The 17,570-nt window shown below is 58.3% G+C and overlaps 2 protein-coding genes across 2 annotated transcripts; both read left to right on the top strand.

Annotated features, from left to right (window-relative positions):
• Positions 1 to 1,735: 1,735 nt before the first annotated feature.
• GMORB2_0046 (Flavin containing amine oxidoreductase) lies at positions 1,736 to 3,721 on the top strand (the record flags this gene model as incomplete). Its single annotated transcript, XM_035462032.1, has 5 exons — positions 1,736 to 1,749; positions 1,939 to 2,008; positions 2,084 to 2,164; positions 2,242 to 2,592; positions 2,714 to 3,721. 5 exons carry the CDS (start codon positions 1,736 to 1,738, stop codon positions 3,719 to 3,721), a joined length of 1,524 nt encoding a protein of 507 aa, XP_035324962.1.
• A 3,164-nt stretch (positions 3,722 to 6,885) lies between these two features.
• On the top strand, positions 6,886 to 14,759 carry GMORB2_0045 (Signal transduction histidine kinase; the record flags this gene model as incomplete). The annotated part of the gene is made up of 4 exons (XM_035462031.1): positions 6,886 to 7,014; positions 7,066 to 7,085; positions 7,128 to 14,121; positions 14,229 to 14,759. The coding sequence occupies 4 exons, from the start codon at positions 6,886 to 6,888 to the stop codon at positions 14,757 to 14,759; spliced, it is 7,674 nt and encodes a 2,557-aa protein (XP_035324961.1).
• Positions 14,760 to 17,570: the final 2,811 nt, after the last annotated feature.

Below are 17,570 nucleotides of genomic sequence, written 5' to 3'. Positions count from 1 at the left end.
CCCCTTTTTTTTTTCTTTTTTCTTTTCACGTCGCGGGTACCGGCAGCGTCTCTCCAGCACGAAAAAGAGAAAAGAAAAGGCAGCAGCAGCAGCAGCAGCGTGGCCAGACAAGACAAGCAAGCAAGCACTAAACCCCAAGTTTTTCCACTGAGGGGAGAAAGGCCAAGCTTTTCCTGCTCTCGGTTGGGGAGAAGGGGGGGGCCGTGCCAAGACTCGCAGTGATGTATATCATCTATCTAATCTTACGGTTCCTACCACATATAGTTACTTGACTCTCTTACTACTCAACCCTACATATCAGATATATAATACTCGTGTAAGACTCGCTGGGCTTATTTTTTCTTCTTCTTTTCTCCTGCCGCAGATACAACGCCACAAACACCCCTTGGGCTTGGTACGGAAATGTTTCCATATATGTGTGCGCGTACCCGTACAAGCGCTAATAGGAAAAGGCAGATCACCTCACCAACCCTGGGCCCTGGCAGGCTAACGAGTCCTACGAGCAGAGATCAAAAGGGCACTTTTGTCGAGCTACTGACTTATTACCACATGGCGGCTGAGAGAGAGAGAGAGAGAGAGAGGTACGGGAAGCCCTACTCGTCGTCTCCATGCTCCTACAGAGGGTTCGGTCATCATCTGACTAGCACGGCCATGGGAATTACTCGTACAGTCCTAGCACGAGTAGTGATTGCTAATAACGGTATTTCTCGCATTGGCCTGCACTCGTACCTGTTCCCGGACGACAACGGTCACGACCATACCGAACCAATACTCGCACGCCTGTGATCGAACCTTTCACCTTGTACGTCGTCGTATGGGTATCTGGTACTGCGGGACACAGAGTTACGTTGCACGCGGCATACTCGCGCAGACAGGTCGTAGGATTATAATGATACTCGTCAAGGTGAATAATCATTAACCATGCTCATATGTCGTACGTTGCCGTCATCATATCCCCCCACCACCAACACCCCCCATGAATCGAGGGGTCGTCCTGGACTGCGTACGCGTACGAACCGTAGTAATTAATGCCTTTGCCAAAGGGGGCGGGATGGGAGAAAGAGAGGGAGAGGGGAAGGGAGCCAACAGTGCTACGAGTATCTGTACTACTACATGCTACTACTAGTAATATCAAATGAGTTGTGACGAATTCAGGGGCAGGATAGATGGGGGGCAATTGGAAGGGGGGGGGAGAGAGATGGTTGGGGTGGGTACCATGAAGCTAAGGGGTGGCTCCCATCGCAGCGCCAGCAGAGCAGAGGCAACTCGAAGTTGGGCGGCGGCGGCTGGTCTCCACCTACGAAGCGTCCCCATAATAATTTTAGCCCCTCCATCAGGGGACAGGTCCCCGCCAAAAGACAGAAGTGGGAGAGAGAGAGGGACACCGCTCTATGCTGGCAACTGCCCCCCCGCGACCAGAGCCGGCGGGCAAAACGAGAAGGGGTTGAAAAATATTATTGCCTCTGGCCGGCTGGCTCTGGCTGACCGGGCTGCCTTGACTGCATTGGTGGGTGGGTGTGCCATCCTATAGGTACAGGTACGGTTTATTACAGACCGCTACTGAGCTCCATCTGCCCCCCCCCCCCTCTCTCTTTGCTTCGAACCCTCCCTCTCTTCCCTAAAACCTCTCCTTCGTCCCGCCTATCCCTCTTGGCTTTCTGCTCGATCTTCTCACAACCTCAATTCCTCTCCCTCCCAATTCCCCCCCCAAGCTTCCTTCTTCGCCAAATTCACAATGAGTGCCGACAAGTAAGTGAATCACTCTCAATCGGGAAGAATGACACTGCTCCTCTTGTTTTTCCCCTCCTCTCCCCCCCTCTTCACTTGGCACATCGTGTTTCCTCCCCGCTCCCTCTCCCTCTCGCCCAACGCTCGAGAGCCCTTTCCGAGGAGACCAAAGGGACGGAAAGGCAAAGATGCTAACAACATCCCTTCCAGGAACGTTGACGTCCTCGTCATTGGCATGGGACCTACTGGTCTCGGTGCTGCCAAGCGTCTCAACCACATCGTGAGTCTTTCTCTCGATAGGCCGCCCAACTTCTCCCTCTAGAGAGAAATCCGCTGACGAGAGTTTTCATTGTAGAACGGCCCCTCATGGCTCATCCTTGACTCTGCCGACAAGGCTGGTGGTCTTGCCGGAACTGACACCACCGACGAGGGCTTCGTATGTTCCACACCTCTACCCCGCCATCTCCTCCCGCTGAGAACAAGATTGACTGACTTGATCCCCCTTCTGCACAGCTTTACGATGTCGGTGGCCACGTCATCTTCTCCCACTACAAATACTTCGACGACTGCCTCGACGAGGCTCTCCCCAAGGAAGACGACTGGTTCACCCACGAGCGTATCTCTTACGTCCGCTACAAGGGCCTCTGGGTGCCTTACCCCTTCCAGAACAACATCTCCATGCTCCCCAAGGAGGACCAGGTCAAGTGCATGGACGGTCTCATCGACGCCGCCCTCACGGCCCGCGTCGCCAACGACAAGCCCAAGGACTTTGACGAGTGGATCCTGCGCATGACTGGAGAGGGCATCGCCAACATCTTCATGCGTCCTTACAACTACAAGGTCTGGGCCGTTCCCACCACCAAGGTAAGCAGAGAGAATCCCCGGCTTCCCACCTCCACCAGGACAGGCCTCGATCCGCCCCAGAGATGAGATGGATTCCTGTTGCGGGATGCGAGCGAGAACAGGTCCACTGACGACCCAACAGATGCAGTGTCAGTGGCTCGGTGAGCGTGTCGCCGCCCCCGATGTCAAGACGGTCGCCAAGAACGTCATCCTGCAGAAGACTGCCGGTAACTGGGGCCCCAACGCCACCTTCCGCTTCCCTGCCCGTGACGGTACCGGCGGTATCTGGACCGCCGTTGCCAACACCCTCCCCAAGGAGAAGAAGATCTTTGGCAAGGCCGGTACCGTCACCAAGGTCGATGCCGAGGCCAAGAAAGTTCACCTCGCCGACGGCACCACCATCGGCTACGGCACCCTCATCTCCACCATGAATGTCGACCAGCTGGTTGAGAAGATGGGCAACCAGGAGCTCATCAACCTGTCCAAGGGTCTCTACTTCTCGTCGACCCACGTCATCGGTGTCGGTATCCGCGGCGCCCGCCCCGACCGCATCGGCGACAAGTGCTGGCTGTACTTCCCCGAGGACAACTGCCCCTTCTACCGCGCCACCATCTTCTCCAACTACTCCCCCTACAACCAGCCCCAGAAGGACGTCAAGCTGCCCACCCTGTACAAGGCCGACGGCAGCAAGGCCGACTCGGCCGAGGCCCAGGAGGGTCCCTACTGGTCCATCATGCTCGAGGTCTCGCAGTCGGGCATGAAGCCCGTCGACGAGGAGAACCTCCTCAGGGACTCCATCCAGGGTCTCATCAACACCGAGATGCTCAAGCCCGAGGACGAGATCGTCTCCACCTACACCCGCAAGTTCTACCACGGCTACCCCACCCCCTCGCTGGAGCGTGAGGGCGTCCTCAAGGACCTCCTGCCTAAGCTCCAGGACCTCGGCATCTACTCGCGCGGCCGCTTCGGCAGCTGGCGCTACGAGGTCGGCAACCAGGACCACTCGTTCATGCTCGGTGTCGAGGCCGTCGACGCCATCACCCAGGGCGCCGTCGAGCTCACCCTCAACTACCCCGACTTTGTCAACTCCCGCAAGAACACCGAGAGGCGTCTGGCCCAGAAGTCGATTGCCTCGCACCCCAAGGCCTAGATGTCCCCTCGAGTGAGGGTGAATGCTTTCAAGCCGAGAGGTGATGTCTCTGGAATGGATTACGACGTAGTATGAAAGGTAGCTTATTATATAATGAGAGAAAGAGTTTGGAAGCAAAGGGATTTAAAAAAAAGAGGAAAAGAAAAAAAGAGAAGGAAAATGACGGTTTTTTTTTCAAAGATAAAGAAAAAGAGAATTATGGATTTTGTTCTTCTTTACCAACTTGTTTTTTTTTGGATGGTTTGTGAGATTCTTTTTTAATCTGTGAGCCAAGGGAGTCGAGGTCTCGAAATGTACAGGCAGCGCGTCAGTCGCCTTGTATAAGTGGAAAAAAAAAAGAAGGGCCCTTTGACTGAGCTGGTGACAATGGACCCTTACGGCCGATATAGAGAAATAGAGTACAGCTTTTGGCCGTTTTGACTATCTGATTTAGAAGCCTGATTGAAGTCGGATGCATTGATCTGATCACGTGCTTATCATCTGGCACGGCTATGGTGCTGTAGTGGTGTTATGGTATCATCACTGCGACAGTCAATATCTGACTGTTGATTGCATGTCGAATTGCAGGAGACCCAAGTGTTGTTCTGTCCATCGGCCTTCATAATCATGGATAGTGACAGGTTTGATACATTATCGTGCCATCATCGGTTACTCTGTACTACCAAAATACAAAAGCAGAGGCAAAGGATAGGAGAGGGATAGGGAAGTTGTCTGTACAGACACCGCCAAACGCCGTATAATGGTTATTCCGGTGCGGATCTGAGCCTCAGGCCGTATGCAAAACATCACCGACTCAGATATGTCTACGGCCTCATCCTTCCTCGGATAGATAGGAAGAAACAAGATCAGTACAGCCGCCGCGGCCGTGCCTTCGAAGGAGCTGAAACACCTACATCACCTACATCATCTACATCACCTACGCGCGCGTGAGAACGTAAGCGACAGGAAGAAAACAGAAAAAAACAGTCAATGTTGTAGGGTATGTGAAAGCGGCAATATTGGTCTCGTCAGACGGGACTCCTCGTCATGCTGGACGCAATAGGGAAGTACACATACAGCAATGATACTTACGGAGTATCCGTACTCGTCCAGAACTCGTACTTGTAGATCAATGGCAGGCTGGTGATGAGGCGGCAAGGAAACAAGAGAAGAGAGAGGGATAAAAAGAAGAAGGACCTAGCCCAGTGGGGAGACATGGTCCCTCCCCCCCTATATCCAAGGCTCAGAGCAGAGTTGTGTGCTCAGCATTACCATGCCCAGTGCGCGAGTGCATGAGTGCTCGGATGGTCGGTCGGGTCGGGCTCTGTCCAGGTGCAGGTGGCCACTTACATCATTTATTACAGGTACAGGGAGGGGCCCTGTAGTCTGCAGAAAAAAGAGGTGAGACCCCTGTGCCTCTACGGTAAGTGTGCGTGTGCGTGTGTGCTGGTTTCGGCATCGGAATGTCTGACCAAGGACTCTGTCTCTGTACTTTAATTCTGGTACTGCTCCGTATCCGTACTTCCGGCTCTTATGGGTAGGTACTCTCTGGTCGGACGGGACGTAATGGTACTCTGTAGTGGCGATGTGGTATTATCTGCTCTCACGAGCATCGATACGTGTGCAGTATTGAGATGTGCGAGTGATAGTTGGTAGCATCGCCAACTGCCCTGCAGATTACATATATCCGTATCACTACTCAACCGCCTGTGCTGGGAAGAAGGAAAGAGAAAAAAGGAAGAGGGGACACGCCGCATGGACATGATCAGCAGCGTATGCATACTGTAGATGAAGGCGTCCATCATGGGGGCCACAGAGTATCGAACATGCCGTAGGGGCCAGGGAGGAGAGGACCGATGGATGACCTGGACAGACTCCTATCTCTGATGATCAGTACTTGCCACTTGGTAACATACGCATACATGGTCCGTACACGCCGATAACAAGCAGATGGAACAGACACCTCGTATTGATACTGGCTGAGATCGATATCGCTACCCATCGCCATGGCCAAAACACCCACTCGTACGGTGACCGGACAAGGTAGTCAATCCTCAACTGCTGGATGCTTGCATAGCGAGCCGAGAGAATTGCCACAGAAACCAACCATGTGCCGTGATGGTGACTATACAGACTCCACAACCATGCACCGCATGTAGACTCTGAAGGGGAGCCACTCTTGGACTGTGGTGGCCCTTTTGGTCTCCCAATTATTTCCATACATACGGAGTACTACGATACAGGTAAGTAGTGATACGTACTCGCATATCATACTCTCTCTACGATTCTGCGTGTGGGCTACTATTACCACACACACACGCAAAGATACAGACACACGCAGCATTCTCTCCCTTCCTCTATCGGGGTGATGAATGTACCGCCAAGCAGGAGCACATACGACGACGTAGCAGTCTCATCGTGCATTCGGTTCATCCGTCTCCAAAAGTCGTCATTAAACCACCAAACCACCACCACCACCACCACTAATACCAACCATCCTCCCCCCCCCCCGCTCATCACCACCCCCGGATCGACCCTCTGAGAGAAACAGAGAGTAGAACCGCAAACGCCATCATCCCATCGCGCGTTCCCCTCTCGGATCTTCCACACTCTCCTCCCCCCCTTTCTCAGTGTAGGTGTTTCCATTTTTTTTCCTGTTCATATTCTTTATTCTCGGAACAATTTTTTTTTCTCTGCTTTCCCTAACGACATTTTTTCTTTTCTTTTTTCTTTCTTCTTTTTTTTCAAACCACCATAACCCACCTCCCCCTCGCGAACATATTCGATCCCACACCGAAACGTCACTAAGGGGAGAAGAAAAAAAAAGGAATTCAAAATACACACCGACAAGATATACAGAACGCAACGCAGGATGGGAACCTTGGAAGGCCTTGGATGACCTCGTTCCACCCCACATACAATTAAGGGGGGCCCGGTTCACGACACACACGCACACACATTCGTCCGTCGTTGTCGCCCTCTGACCAATACATAAAAAAAAAGGGCATATCCCCCCCCCCCTCCCCCCCTCCGCGTCACCGCCGCTGCCGCCTCCGNCATATCCCCCCCCCCCTCCCCCCCTCCGCGTCACCGCCGCTGCCGCCTCCGCCGCCGTCGCCTCCTCTCTCTCCTCTCTCTCTCTCTCTCCCCCCCCCCGAGAGGGGCAGGCCGCGTGAGAGGCCATCATGGACGGCGCCGCCTCGGACAACTTACTCGATCCGCCGCCGCGACTATACGAGCGTCTTCGCCAGATTGCCGGATACTCTTGGGATGAGTCCATACCACCCTTTCACTCTACATACGATTTCTGGCACGTCAGCGGCACCCGTCAGGTCTCCCCTTTCTACCCAGCAGCTTCTTCGCAGTGCAATGCCTCCAGCCCGGGGTCCGTCTCCAGGGTCCCGTTCGGCGGAGGCCCTACACCCAGCGATAACCACCACGATTACGTGACATTCCAGCATCAGCAGCAGCAGCATCAGCAGCAGCAGCATCAGCAGCAGGCACAGGCGCAAGCGACGAATTTCTCCTCCCCACCGCTCGATGCGCACACGATAGAGGAGCCCGTCGTGGCTCGCCTCTCATACAACGGCCTCAGGGAAGAGCGCGCCTTCCACATTACAAAGAGCCTCACCACCACCGCCGACCCCACCGGCGAGCACATCGTCAAGCCCATCGACCTCATCCGCCTCACCCCCGTGCCCGGAGACCGCGGCATCGTCACCGTCGCCATCTACGACTACTTTGGCGACAACTACCTCGCCAAGGTCCTCGACATGGGCCCTAACTGGTACAGCGCCCGCAAGCAGGGCGACTCCTACGTCGCCTACCGCAAGCTCAACCCCAAGTTGGAGAAGCCCATCAGCCTGCCGCAGTTCCTCGACTTCGCCATCGGCGCCTCCAAGTGCCTCGAGATCCTCCATCACGGCCAGGGCATCGTCCACGGCGAGCTGCGCGGCGACGCCTTCCACTTCAACGCCGACGAGGGCAAGGTCCGCATCGCCAACTTTGGCAGCGGCGTCCGCTCCTTCGAGCACGGCCTGACCAGTAGCGGCTGGTCCATGCTGTCCAGGGAGCCCGGCGCCAAGAACAAGCTGCTCTACATCAGCCCCGAGCAGACCGGCCGCATGCCCGCCGAGCCCGACAGCAGGACCGACATCTACGCCCTCGGCGTCCTCTTCTGGATGCTCCTGACCCAGCAGCCCGTGTACAACGGCGACACGCCGCTCGACATCGTCCAGGGCGTCCTCGGCCGCAGGGTCCCCAGCGTCTCCGAGTTCCGCATGGATGTCCCCGACGCCCTCGGCCGCATCATCCAGAAGTGCACCTCCAAGAATATCACCGACAGGTACCACTCGGCTAGCGGCCTGCGCCACGACCTCGTCAAGGTCCAGGAGCTCCTCGTCAACGGCGACCTGGACGCCCTCGGCAGGATGGAGATCGGCTCCAAGGACGTCTCGTCCTTCTTCATGCTCCCCACCGACATGATTGGCCGCCAGAAGGAGAGGGACGACCTCATCAAGGTCATCGACCGCGTCGCCCAGAACCACGCCATGAGCAAGAAGACCTCCAGCCTGACCAGCCACTACTCCGACGGCTCCAACCTCTCGGTCGACGTCGCCGGCTTCGACGAGCGCTCCAGCGACGGCGGCGCCAGCTCCATCGACGGGAACCGCCAGAGCGGCGGCTCCTTCACCTACACGGCCTCGTCCGACCCCACAAAGGCCATGAGGACCAGCGCCGCCAGCCTCGGCGCCGGCGCCAGCGCCCTCCAGTCCTTCCAGTTCGACGTGCTCGCCGGCTCGGCCGACGGCGCCCTCATGCAGTCCTCGACCCCGACCCGGGTGGCCCGCCCCTGGGAGAGGCACCAGTCCCTGTCGCAGGACACCCGCAGCCTCGTCGACAGCACCGAGGGGAACCGCTACAGCGGCGCCACCGACTCGGGCGCCTCGAGCCTGTCGAGGCAGCTCGGCAACGCCAAGTTCAGGCGCCGCGGGCACTGCGAGGTCGTCATCGTCGAGGGTGCCGGCGGTCTGGGCAAGAGCTGCCTCATCCAGAGCATCCTCGCCGACGCCAGGCGTCGCGGCTACTGCGCCACGGCCAAGTTCGACACGTCGCGCAAGACGGCCTTCGGCCCGCTCCTCAAGCTCCTCTCCTCGCTCTTCAAGCAGGTCTGGGGCGAGCGCAACACCGAGACGCCCTTCCACCAGGGCCTCAAGCAGTACATCCGTCCCGTCTGGCCCATGCTCCACCGCGTCCTGGGCTTGCCAGAGTTCCTCCTCGGCCCGCCCGACCCGTCCGCGGCCATCACCGCCACCCCACGCTCCGTCTCCTCGCAGGGTTCCGGCATCCGCAACAGTGCCAGCGCCGCCGTCGGCGGCGGGGGCAGCAGCGCCACCCGCGGTGGCCCCGGTAAGCGTCGCGGGTCGTCGCCCGGGAGCTCGCCGGCGCTCCTGCCCCAGGGCCCGACGGAGCCGGGCATCCGCGCCTCCGCGCCCCCCACCGCCCCCACCAAGTCGATACGCCTGATGAACACCTTCCTCGACGTCGTCCGCGTCTTCACCGCCCACAAGTTCATCTGCTTCTGCATCGAGGACCTGCACTTCGCCGACGACGAGTCGCTCGAGCTCATCAGCCAGATCATCGCCGCCCGCCTCAAGATGGTCGTCGTCGTCACCTACCGCTCCAACGAGTTCTCCTCCGAGAGCATGCACAGGATACTCTACCCGGAGACGGACGAGGTGCTCCCCCGTCTCCAGGGCCCCACCGTCACCCGGATCACCCTCTCCCCCCTGAGCGAGGACGACATCGTCTACTACGTCTCGGAGACGCTCTGCCGGCCGCGCGACGACATCCTGTCGCTGGCCCTCGTCATACAGTCCAAGACGGCCGGAAACCCCTTCTACATCCGCGAGATGCTGAGCGCGTGCTACCGCAAGAAGTGCATCTGGTACGACTACCGGGACAGCATGTGGCACTTTGACCTGGAACGGCTGTTCGAGCAGTTCCGCGGCGAGAAGGACTACGACGTCCTGGACACGGGCTTCATCACCCGCCGCCTCGACGAGCTGCCCCCGGCGGCGCGCTCCATGCTCGCCTGGGCCGCCCTGCTGGGCAACAGCTTCTCCTTCGAGCTCGTCTGCCGCCTCATGAGCGGCGAGTTCGAGTACGCGGACGAGACGTGGCTGGACTGCTGCGACGACCAGGACCGCAGAGGCTACACGCAGGCCCAGGCCGTCGACGGCCTCCAGGCCGCCCTCCAGGCCTACGTCATCGTCGCCAGCGAGAACGACGACCGCTTCTCCTTCGCCCACGACCGCTTCGTCCACGCCGCCGCCGACCTCAAGGAGTGCAGCGCCCGGAGGATGCACTTCATCATCGCCCAGACCCTGCTCAAGTACTACCTCGAGGACGCCCGCCTCATGGACTCGACGGCCTTCCACATCTGCGAGGCGGCCGACATCATCAAGCTCCGCGTCGCGCACCGCCGCGCCTTCCGCAGGCAGCTCGCCGACTGCGCGCGCTCGGCCGCCGACAACGGCGCCAGGCCGTCGGCCGTCAAGTACTACGGCACCGCCCTGAAGCTGCTCCAGCCCGACCCGTGGAACGAGGGTGCCGAGGACGTCGACTACGACGAGACAATCGAGCTCCACATCCGCGCGACCGAGTGCCACCTCTACATGGGCCAGCACCAGGCCGCCCACGAGACCCTCGCCGTCATACTCAGGCACGCCAAGACGGCCATAGACAAGGCCCCGGCCTACGTCCTGCAGTCGCGCCTCTTCTCCCAGGCCGGCAACGTCCAGGGCGTCGAGTCCTCGCTCCGGGAGTGCCTGGCGGCCCTCGGCGTGGAGCTCGACGAGGAGCCCACCTACGACAAGTGCGACGCCAAGTTCGGGCAGCTCTCGGCCAGGGTCGAGTCCATGGACCGCCCCGCCCTCCTCGGCCTGACCGCCGCGGAGGACCGCACGCTGTCCGCGGTCGGGGCCGTCCTGTCTGAGGCCACCGGCTCCGCCTGGTGGAGCGACTCCCTGCGCTACTACTACCTCGCCCTCCTCATGCTCGAGATGCACCTCACCCGGGGCGCCTTCCCCCAGTCGAGCATGGCCTTCCTCCACTCGGCCGTCGTCGCCCTCTGCCGCTTCGGCACGGCCCCGCTGGCCGTCTACCTGGCCTCCGTCTCGCAGGAGCTGCTGCAGCACAGCACCGACCCGATGACCGTCGCGCGGGGGCTGATGCTGTACCCCTGCCTCTTCGGCCACGTCGCGGCGCCCATGTCCCAGACCCTCGCCCAGGCCGAGGACGCGGTCGACTTCGCCACCAACACGGGCGACCGGATGTCCATCGTGCTCAGCTACGGCATCTACGCCCTGACCAAGCTATTCGCCCACGAGAACGTGGCCGACCTCGAGGCCTTCTGCCAGTACGGCTGCGAGGAGATCGTCAACTGGACCCTCGACACCCAGGGAGGGGCCGTCCTGCTCGTCGTGAGGCAGGTGGCCCGCGCCTTCCAGGGCAAGACCAACATCCGGGACCCGCTCGAGGTCCTGAGCGACCAGCAGCACAGCACGGCCGCGTACAAGGCCTGGCTGTCGTCGCAGATGCAGTACAGCGCCCGCTCGGTGCTCATGTACGAGACGCTCGAGCTGATACCGCTCTTCCTGTACGGCCACTACGACCGCGCCGTCGAGGTGGGCAGGCGCTGCCTGGAGTCGCTGCCCCTGATCCGCACCCTACGCAACAGCCGGTCCCTCCTCCTCTTCTACGGCCTGGCCCGAGCCGGCCAGCATCTGCGCCAGATGCAGGACCCGCGCGGGCCGCCCGGCCCGCCCGACGACTTCCGGGCGCACCTGGACTCGGTGGTGGCCGACCTGCGCACCTTTGTCGGCATGATGCGGGACTGGGCCGCCGTGTACGACGCCAACTACTTCTCCTGGATCAAGATCCTCGAGGCCCAGATCCTCGAGCTCACCGGCGACCTCGGCCAGGCCGTCCAGCACTACGAGGAGGCCCTGGACCACGCGGCCGAGCACGAGTTCGTCTTCGACGAGGCCCTGGCCAACTACCTCATGGCCGGCTACTTCCTCCGCCGCAAGGCCCGCAGGTCCGCCCGCGCCGCCCTGCTGGATGCCGTGGGGCTGTACCGCCAGGTGGGCGCCACGGGCGCGGCCGACTTCATCGAGGAGGAGCACAGCCTGCTGCTGCACGGGCCGACGCGCAACCATCGGACGCTCGACGCCGGCGTCCAGACCGACTTCGTCACCGACACGGCGCCCGTGCAGTACCGGGCCGTCGACGGCGGCGACGGCCCCGTGGCCGACGACGTCATGGCGCCGCCCGCCTCGTCCAACGCCCTCTCGGAGGCCAAGGGCGACCGCATCGGTGCCTGGAGGAACTCGACCAACATGCAGGCCGAGGCCGGCGCCGGCCTGCCCGCCCTCGACATCATCGACCTCCACACCATCCTGGTCAGCTCCCAGGTCATCTCGTCGGTGCTGCAGATCGACCAGCTCCTCAAGACGATGAGCGACGTGATACTGCAGACGTGCGGCAGCTCGGCCACGCTGGCCGCCATCGTCGTCCAGGGGAGCAGCGGCGACGACGGCGACTCGGGCTGGTGCGTGGCCGCCAGCGGCGAGCCGGAGAAGGGGGCGTCGGCGCACAGGCCGGCCCTCTCGCTGTCGGGGACGCCCTTCATCGCCGAGAACGTGGTGCTGTACTGCACGCGCTTCCTCGAGCCCGTCTTCATCCCGGACCTGATCTCGGACGAGCGGTTCGGCAACGTCAGCGACGACTGGCTGCGGGAGAACCCGGCCGGCAGGGCCATCATCGCCATCCCGATCAAGCACGGCGACAACCCGCTGCACGGCGTGGTGTACCTCGAGGGCCAGCCGGGCTCGTTCACGGACCGCAACGTGACGGTCCTGCAGCTGCTGGTGGTGCAGCTGAGCATCAGCTACTCCAACGCGGTGGCGATGAAGAACGTGGAGAAGATCTCGGCCGAGAACCGCAGCATGGTGTCGGTGCAGCAGCGGGCGCTGGCCAAGGCGCGCGAGGCCGAGACCAAGGCCAAGAACGCCGAGGCCGAGGCCAAGAGGAACGTCAAGCTGGCCGAGGAGGCGGCCCGGGCCAAGTCGATCTTCCTGGCCAACGTGTCGCACGAGCTCCGGACGCCGCTCAACGGCGTCATCGGCAACTCGGAGCTGCTGCGCGACAGCAACCTGAACCGGGAGCAGCAGGAGATGGCCGACTCGATCCGCGTGTCGGCCGACCTGCTGCTGACCGTCATCAACGACATACTCGACTTCTCCAAGATGGAGGCGGACAAGATGAAGCTGTACATCATCGCCTTCAACCCCGAGGAGATGGTGCGCGAGGTGGTGCGGGCGGTGTCGTACAGCAACCGTGAGAAGACGTCGAAGAAGAATGTCAAGATCGTCCAGGACATCAACCTGCCGCCCATGCTCATCTACGGAGACCCGATCCGGCTCCACCAGGTGCTGGGCAACCTGATCGGCAACAGCCTCAAGTTCACCGAGGACGGCTCCATCACCATCGGTGCCAGGCTCAACTCGGAGACGGAGGAGAGCGCGACGCTGACGTTCTGGGTGCGCGACACGGGCATCGGCATCCCGCCGCAGCAGCTGGCCAAGCTGTTCCAGCCCTTCAGCCAGGCCGACGCCAGCACGGCCAGGAAGTACGGAGGCAGCGGTCTCGGGCTCAGCATCTGCAAGTCCCTCATCGAGACGATGATGAAGGGCAAGATCCAGCTCGAGAGCGAGGAGACGGTGGGCACGACGGCCTGGTTCACCGTCTCATTCGACAAGGCCAAGTCGGACGTGCTGGCGGGCGACGCCCAGTCCAAGTCGCCGCCGCCGGTCGGCCGGTCGTCGTCGTCGTCGTCGTCGGCGGCGGCGGCGGTGGCGGTGCGGCCCCGCGGCGGAGGTTTCGCGTCGGCGATGCTGTCGCCGACTTCGCCGGACGGCCCGACCTCGTCGGACCAGTACCTCGACCTGTCGGAGATATCCAAGGAGGACGTGCGCATCTGCGTGGCCGAGGACAACCCCATCAACCAGAAGATCGCGATCCAGTACGTCCAGCGTCTGGGGTACACGAGGGTGAGCGCGTACGAGAACGGGCTGAAGGCGGTCGAGGGCCTCCGGCAACAGGCCAACGAGGGCAACCCGTACCACATCGTCCTGATGGACGTGCAGATGCCCGTGCTGGACGGGTACGAGGCGACCAAGCTGATCCGCAAGGACCCGATCGAGGCGGTGCGCAAGATCCTCGTCATCGCCATGACGGCTTCGGCCATCCAGGGTGACCGGGAGAAGTGCCTGGCGGCCGGCATGAACGACTACCTGGCCAAGCCGGTGCGGTCCGAGGTGCTCAAGAAGAAGCTCGACGCGTACCTCGGCACACAGGTAAGATGAAGAATCGCCCCCCCTAACACGATCGATGACTGACCACTCTCCCCTCCTCACAAACAGCCTCGCTCCAAGAAGCCGACCCCCCTGATCGAACCGAACAGGAAAGTACCGGCCCTGCCACCGGCTCCGTCGCCGATACCGGCACCGCAGGTCTCGCCGACATCGACGGCACCGGGGGCATCGAGGGCACCGACACCGACGCGCACGAGCACCGACGGATCCGGCGACGACACGCCCGGCCTCGAGGTCCCTGCTCCAGGAGGAGCGGCACAGGGACCGGGACACACGCAGTCGGTAAAGGACTATCTGATCAGGAGCGCGTCGAACACGAGCCTAGCACTCAGCCGGACGCTGAGCGACGGCAGCCGCGCCGCGGCGGTCGCCTCGTCGTCGTCGGACCACCAGGCGGGCGACGTATCCCCCTCGGGCTCGGGCTCGGTCTCGGGCTCGGGCCCAGGCACGATGCACATCGCTCAGCAGGGACTGTCGGTCTCGGTGCCGTCGTCGTCGGCGGCGGCGGCGGCAAAGAGACAGCCACGCAAGCTGACCAAGGTTCGACCGGGCGAAGCCAGCACGGAGAGGTCAGAGCTGGAAGCGTCGCAGGCCAGATCCCACAGCGACACGGCGGTTGACAAGGCCGGTCTGTCACACGACAGGGCCGAGAGGGAGAGACCGGCGCGGCTGACCAAGAAGACTGCCGTGCTCGAGCTGCCTCCTCCGCCTCCACCGCCAAAGGATGATGAGCCGGGACCACCAAAGGAGATGCCGAGGACTTGGCTGTGAATCTTTTTCTTTTTTTTTTCGTCCCCCCTTTTCTTCTTCTTCTTCTTCTTTTCTTTTCTCTTTTTTTTTTTTTCAAATCATCTTTATGCTTCATTGTTTTTTTTTCTTCTCATGGTGAAGACCCCAGCATATATATCTGGACCAGGCAACAATAGGGATAGAGGCGTTTTTCTTCCTGTTCCTTTCTGATTCGTTTCGGTCAACCCCCTCGTCTGTTTTATTTTCATGTTTCTTAAAAAAGCGGAACAAAACTTGTTGGGGAAGAACCTATACACATTCATATTCACATTCTTATGTTATCCAACTCTTCCGTGGCAGGGATGGATGGTTGCAGATTTTTTTTTTTTTTTTTTCAAAATTTTCATTGGTGGTGGGAAGGAAGCATGGCTGGAGGATGGAGTGTCGAGAGGTTGGAAGGAAACAATGCTGACGATGGAGAAGATTTCTCTTCCTTGTTCAGTATTACATTATTGAATCATGTCTGTGATGCATGTTTTGTGTGTGTATCGACGTAGGATGACTTGTAACGGGACCAAGCAATTGAATACAAAAGGCTCCTGACCTTTTCTCTTCTCTTTTTTTCATAGTATGGAGCGTTTGTAGGGAGTGATCCTGAAGATACTTTCATTCACGTAAGGTTCACTTGTATTAGACGATACCAGTACAGCTTTGTAGTCGCTGATGAACCGCATGAATACCCTACCTTGGACCTTGGACCTTGGACCTTGATCGTGGTCAAGGTTGAAGCACGAGTTTGTACAGAGGGGTAGAGTGGATGGAATGGATGAAACGATGACTTGAACATCGTGGCATCATGACTTGAACATCATGGCATCATGACTTGAACATCATGGCATCATGACATGATGCAGCAGCCCTCTGCCAGGCTCTATATATAGTCCATAGCCTTTCTTTTTTTTTTTTTAACCCAAAACTTCTTATTAAATTTTTATTTATTAATCTGGCATCTGGAATCTGTCAAAAACTTTACCTTTTTACAGGACCAACTCTTCTTAACCGATGCAATGGTAGAAGTGGATTGTGTGAGGGTTGTAAGAGTGTTGGGTTCTTTCTTCCACCCCCAATAGAAATTTCTTCCATTTTCTTATTCTCTTATTTTCTTCTAATTTCTATCATACAAAAGAACCTATTCAATGGAATGAATGTGAAAAGTTTAGTTACACGAGTAAAAGAAACTTTTTTTTTTTTTTAAAAAAAAAAAAAAAAGGAAAAAACAAGATAGAAGAAAAATTGGGAGAGGGAAGGAAAAGACACTCCTTCCCCCTCTTTTCACAAGAATAGATATTCAATCTCGGCATTGTCTCTATCCGATGGTGGGATTGGGGGAGCGCAGTGCGTGCAATAATAGAGTACTTTTGGGTCCTGGAGGGAAGGGGAGGTCTGCCTTGTCCTCGCTGCTTCCCCCCTCCCCTTCTCCATCCTGTCCATTATATATATACATACACATGCAGTAGTAAGACTAAAATAAAATCAAAAACTACCTTCTACCTCTCTTCCTTATCCACTCTTAATGCTACACGGAGCTACTCCGTACTTGTAATGCAGAAAGGGAAAAGAAGAGAAGAAAAAAGAAGAGAAAGAAAAGAAAGTATTAATAGAATAGGAGGCGTATCCGCTCGCATATCGTCCGTCACCTGACTACATCACCTGTTGGTTCTTCGGGGAATTTTTTTATTGGCAAAAAAAAAAAAAAAAAAAAAGAAAAGAAGAGAAATGATGGAAGCGAGGGTCATGGAGAAGGAGGGGGAGGGGGGGGGGGAGGAAAGGAGGATGGCAAGAAAAGGGGGGGAGGGAAGAGATGGATGTTCCAAGAGTCAAGGCCAGAGAACATGGATTAAAAAAAAATAAAAATAAAAAGTGGTATCAAAAAATAATATCCATACAAAACCTCATACATGATAATACCCTAGTATCATGTATTATACATCACCACCAGCTGTGTTCTGTGGAGTCCCGCTATAGCAAAAAAAGTCGACGGGTCTCCCGAAATGGATATTGCTTAAAAGAGGGATGGACCATGTTACCATGGTTGCGGGTGTGGGTGGTGTGTGTGTACATGTACTCGCTGCCCTCTGCAGCAGCTGTCTACGTATAGCTACTCCATGTAACCTGTACGGATCACACATGCGCATGTAGCGATACTGCCAGGATAGCCAAAAAAAAAAAAAACCATCTGATACTCACGACGTCGATGCTGGCAGCAGGGACCGGCGTGGTGATGACATACCGCCCACGGAGTATCACAGATACCGCGTCTCGACGTACGCGACTGAAATCGTCTACGCAGTAGCAAAGGTCGCAAAGTACCAGTACCGCCTCTCGCCTCTACCAGCATTCATCACCCGAGATCCCCATCAACAGACAGGGCTTGCGAGGGAGAGAGAGAATGTGTAGAGCGACGAGGAGCTTGGAACGAGAAGCAACCAGATGCGAGAACAGCGAAGAGAAGGATAAGAACAGGGGCTGGGTCGATCTGGGCACGGACAGTCATAGTCACATCTTTGACATGATCATGCGACTATGCTTGCCAGACCATTTCCAAGAAGCAGAGAGGGATAGAGAGAGAGAGAGAGAGAGAGAGTGTGTGTGTGTGTGTGTGAGAAAGAGGGGTGGAAGTGAGGGAAAGAAAGAAAGAGACA

Source organism: Geosmithia morbida, assembly GCF_012550715.1.
Source record: "Geosmithia morbida isolate 1262 chromosome Unknown scaffold_0, whole genome shotgun sequence".
NCBI lineage: Eukaryota > Fungi > Ascomycota > Sordariomycetes > Hypocreales > Bionectriaceae > Geosmithia > Geosmithia morbida.
This window is presented reverse-complemented; position numbering and strand designations above follow the sequence as displayed.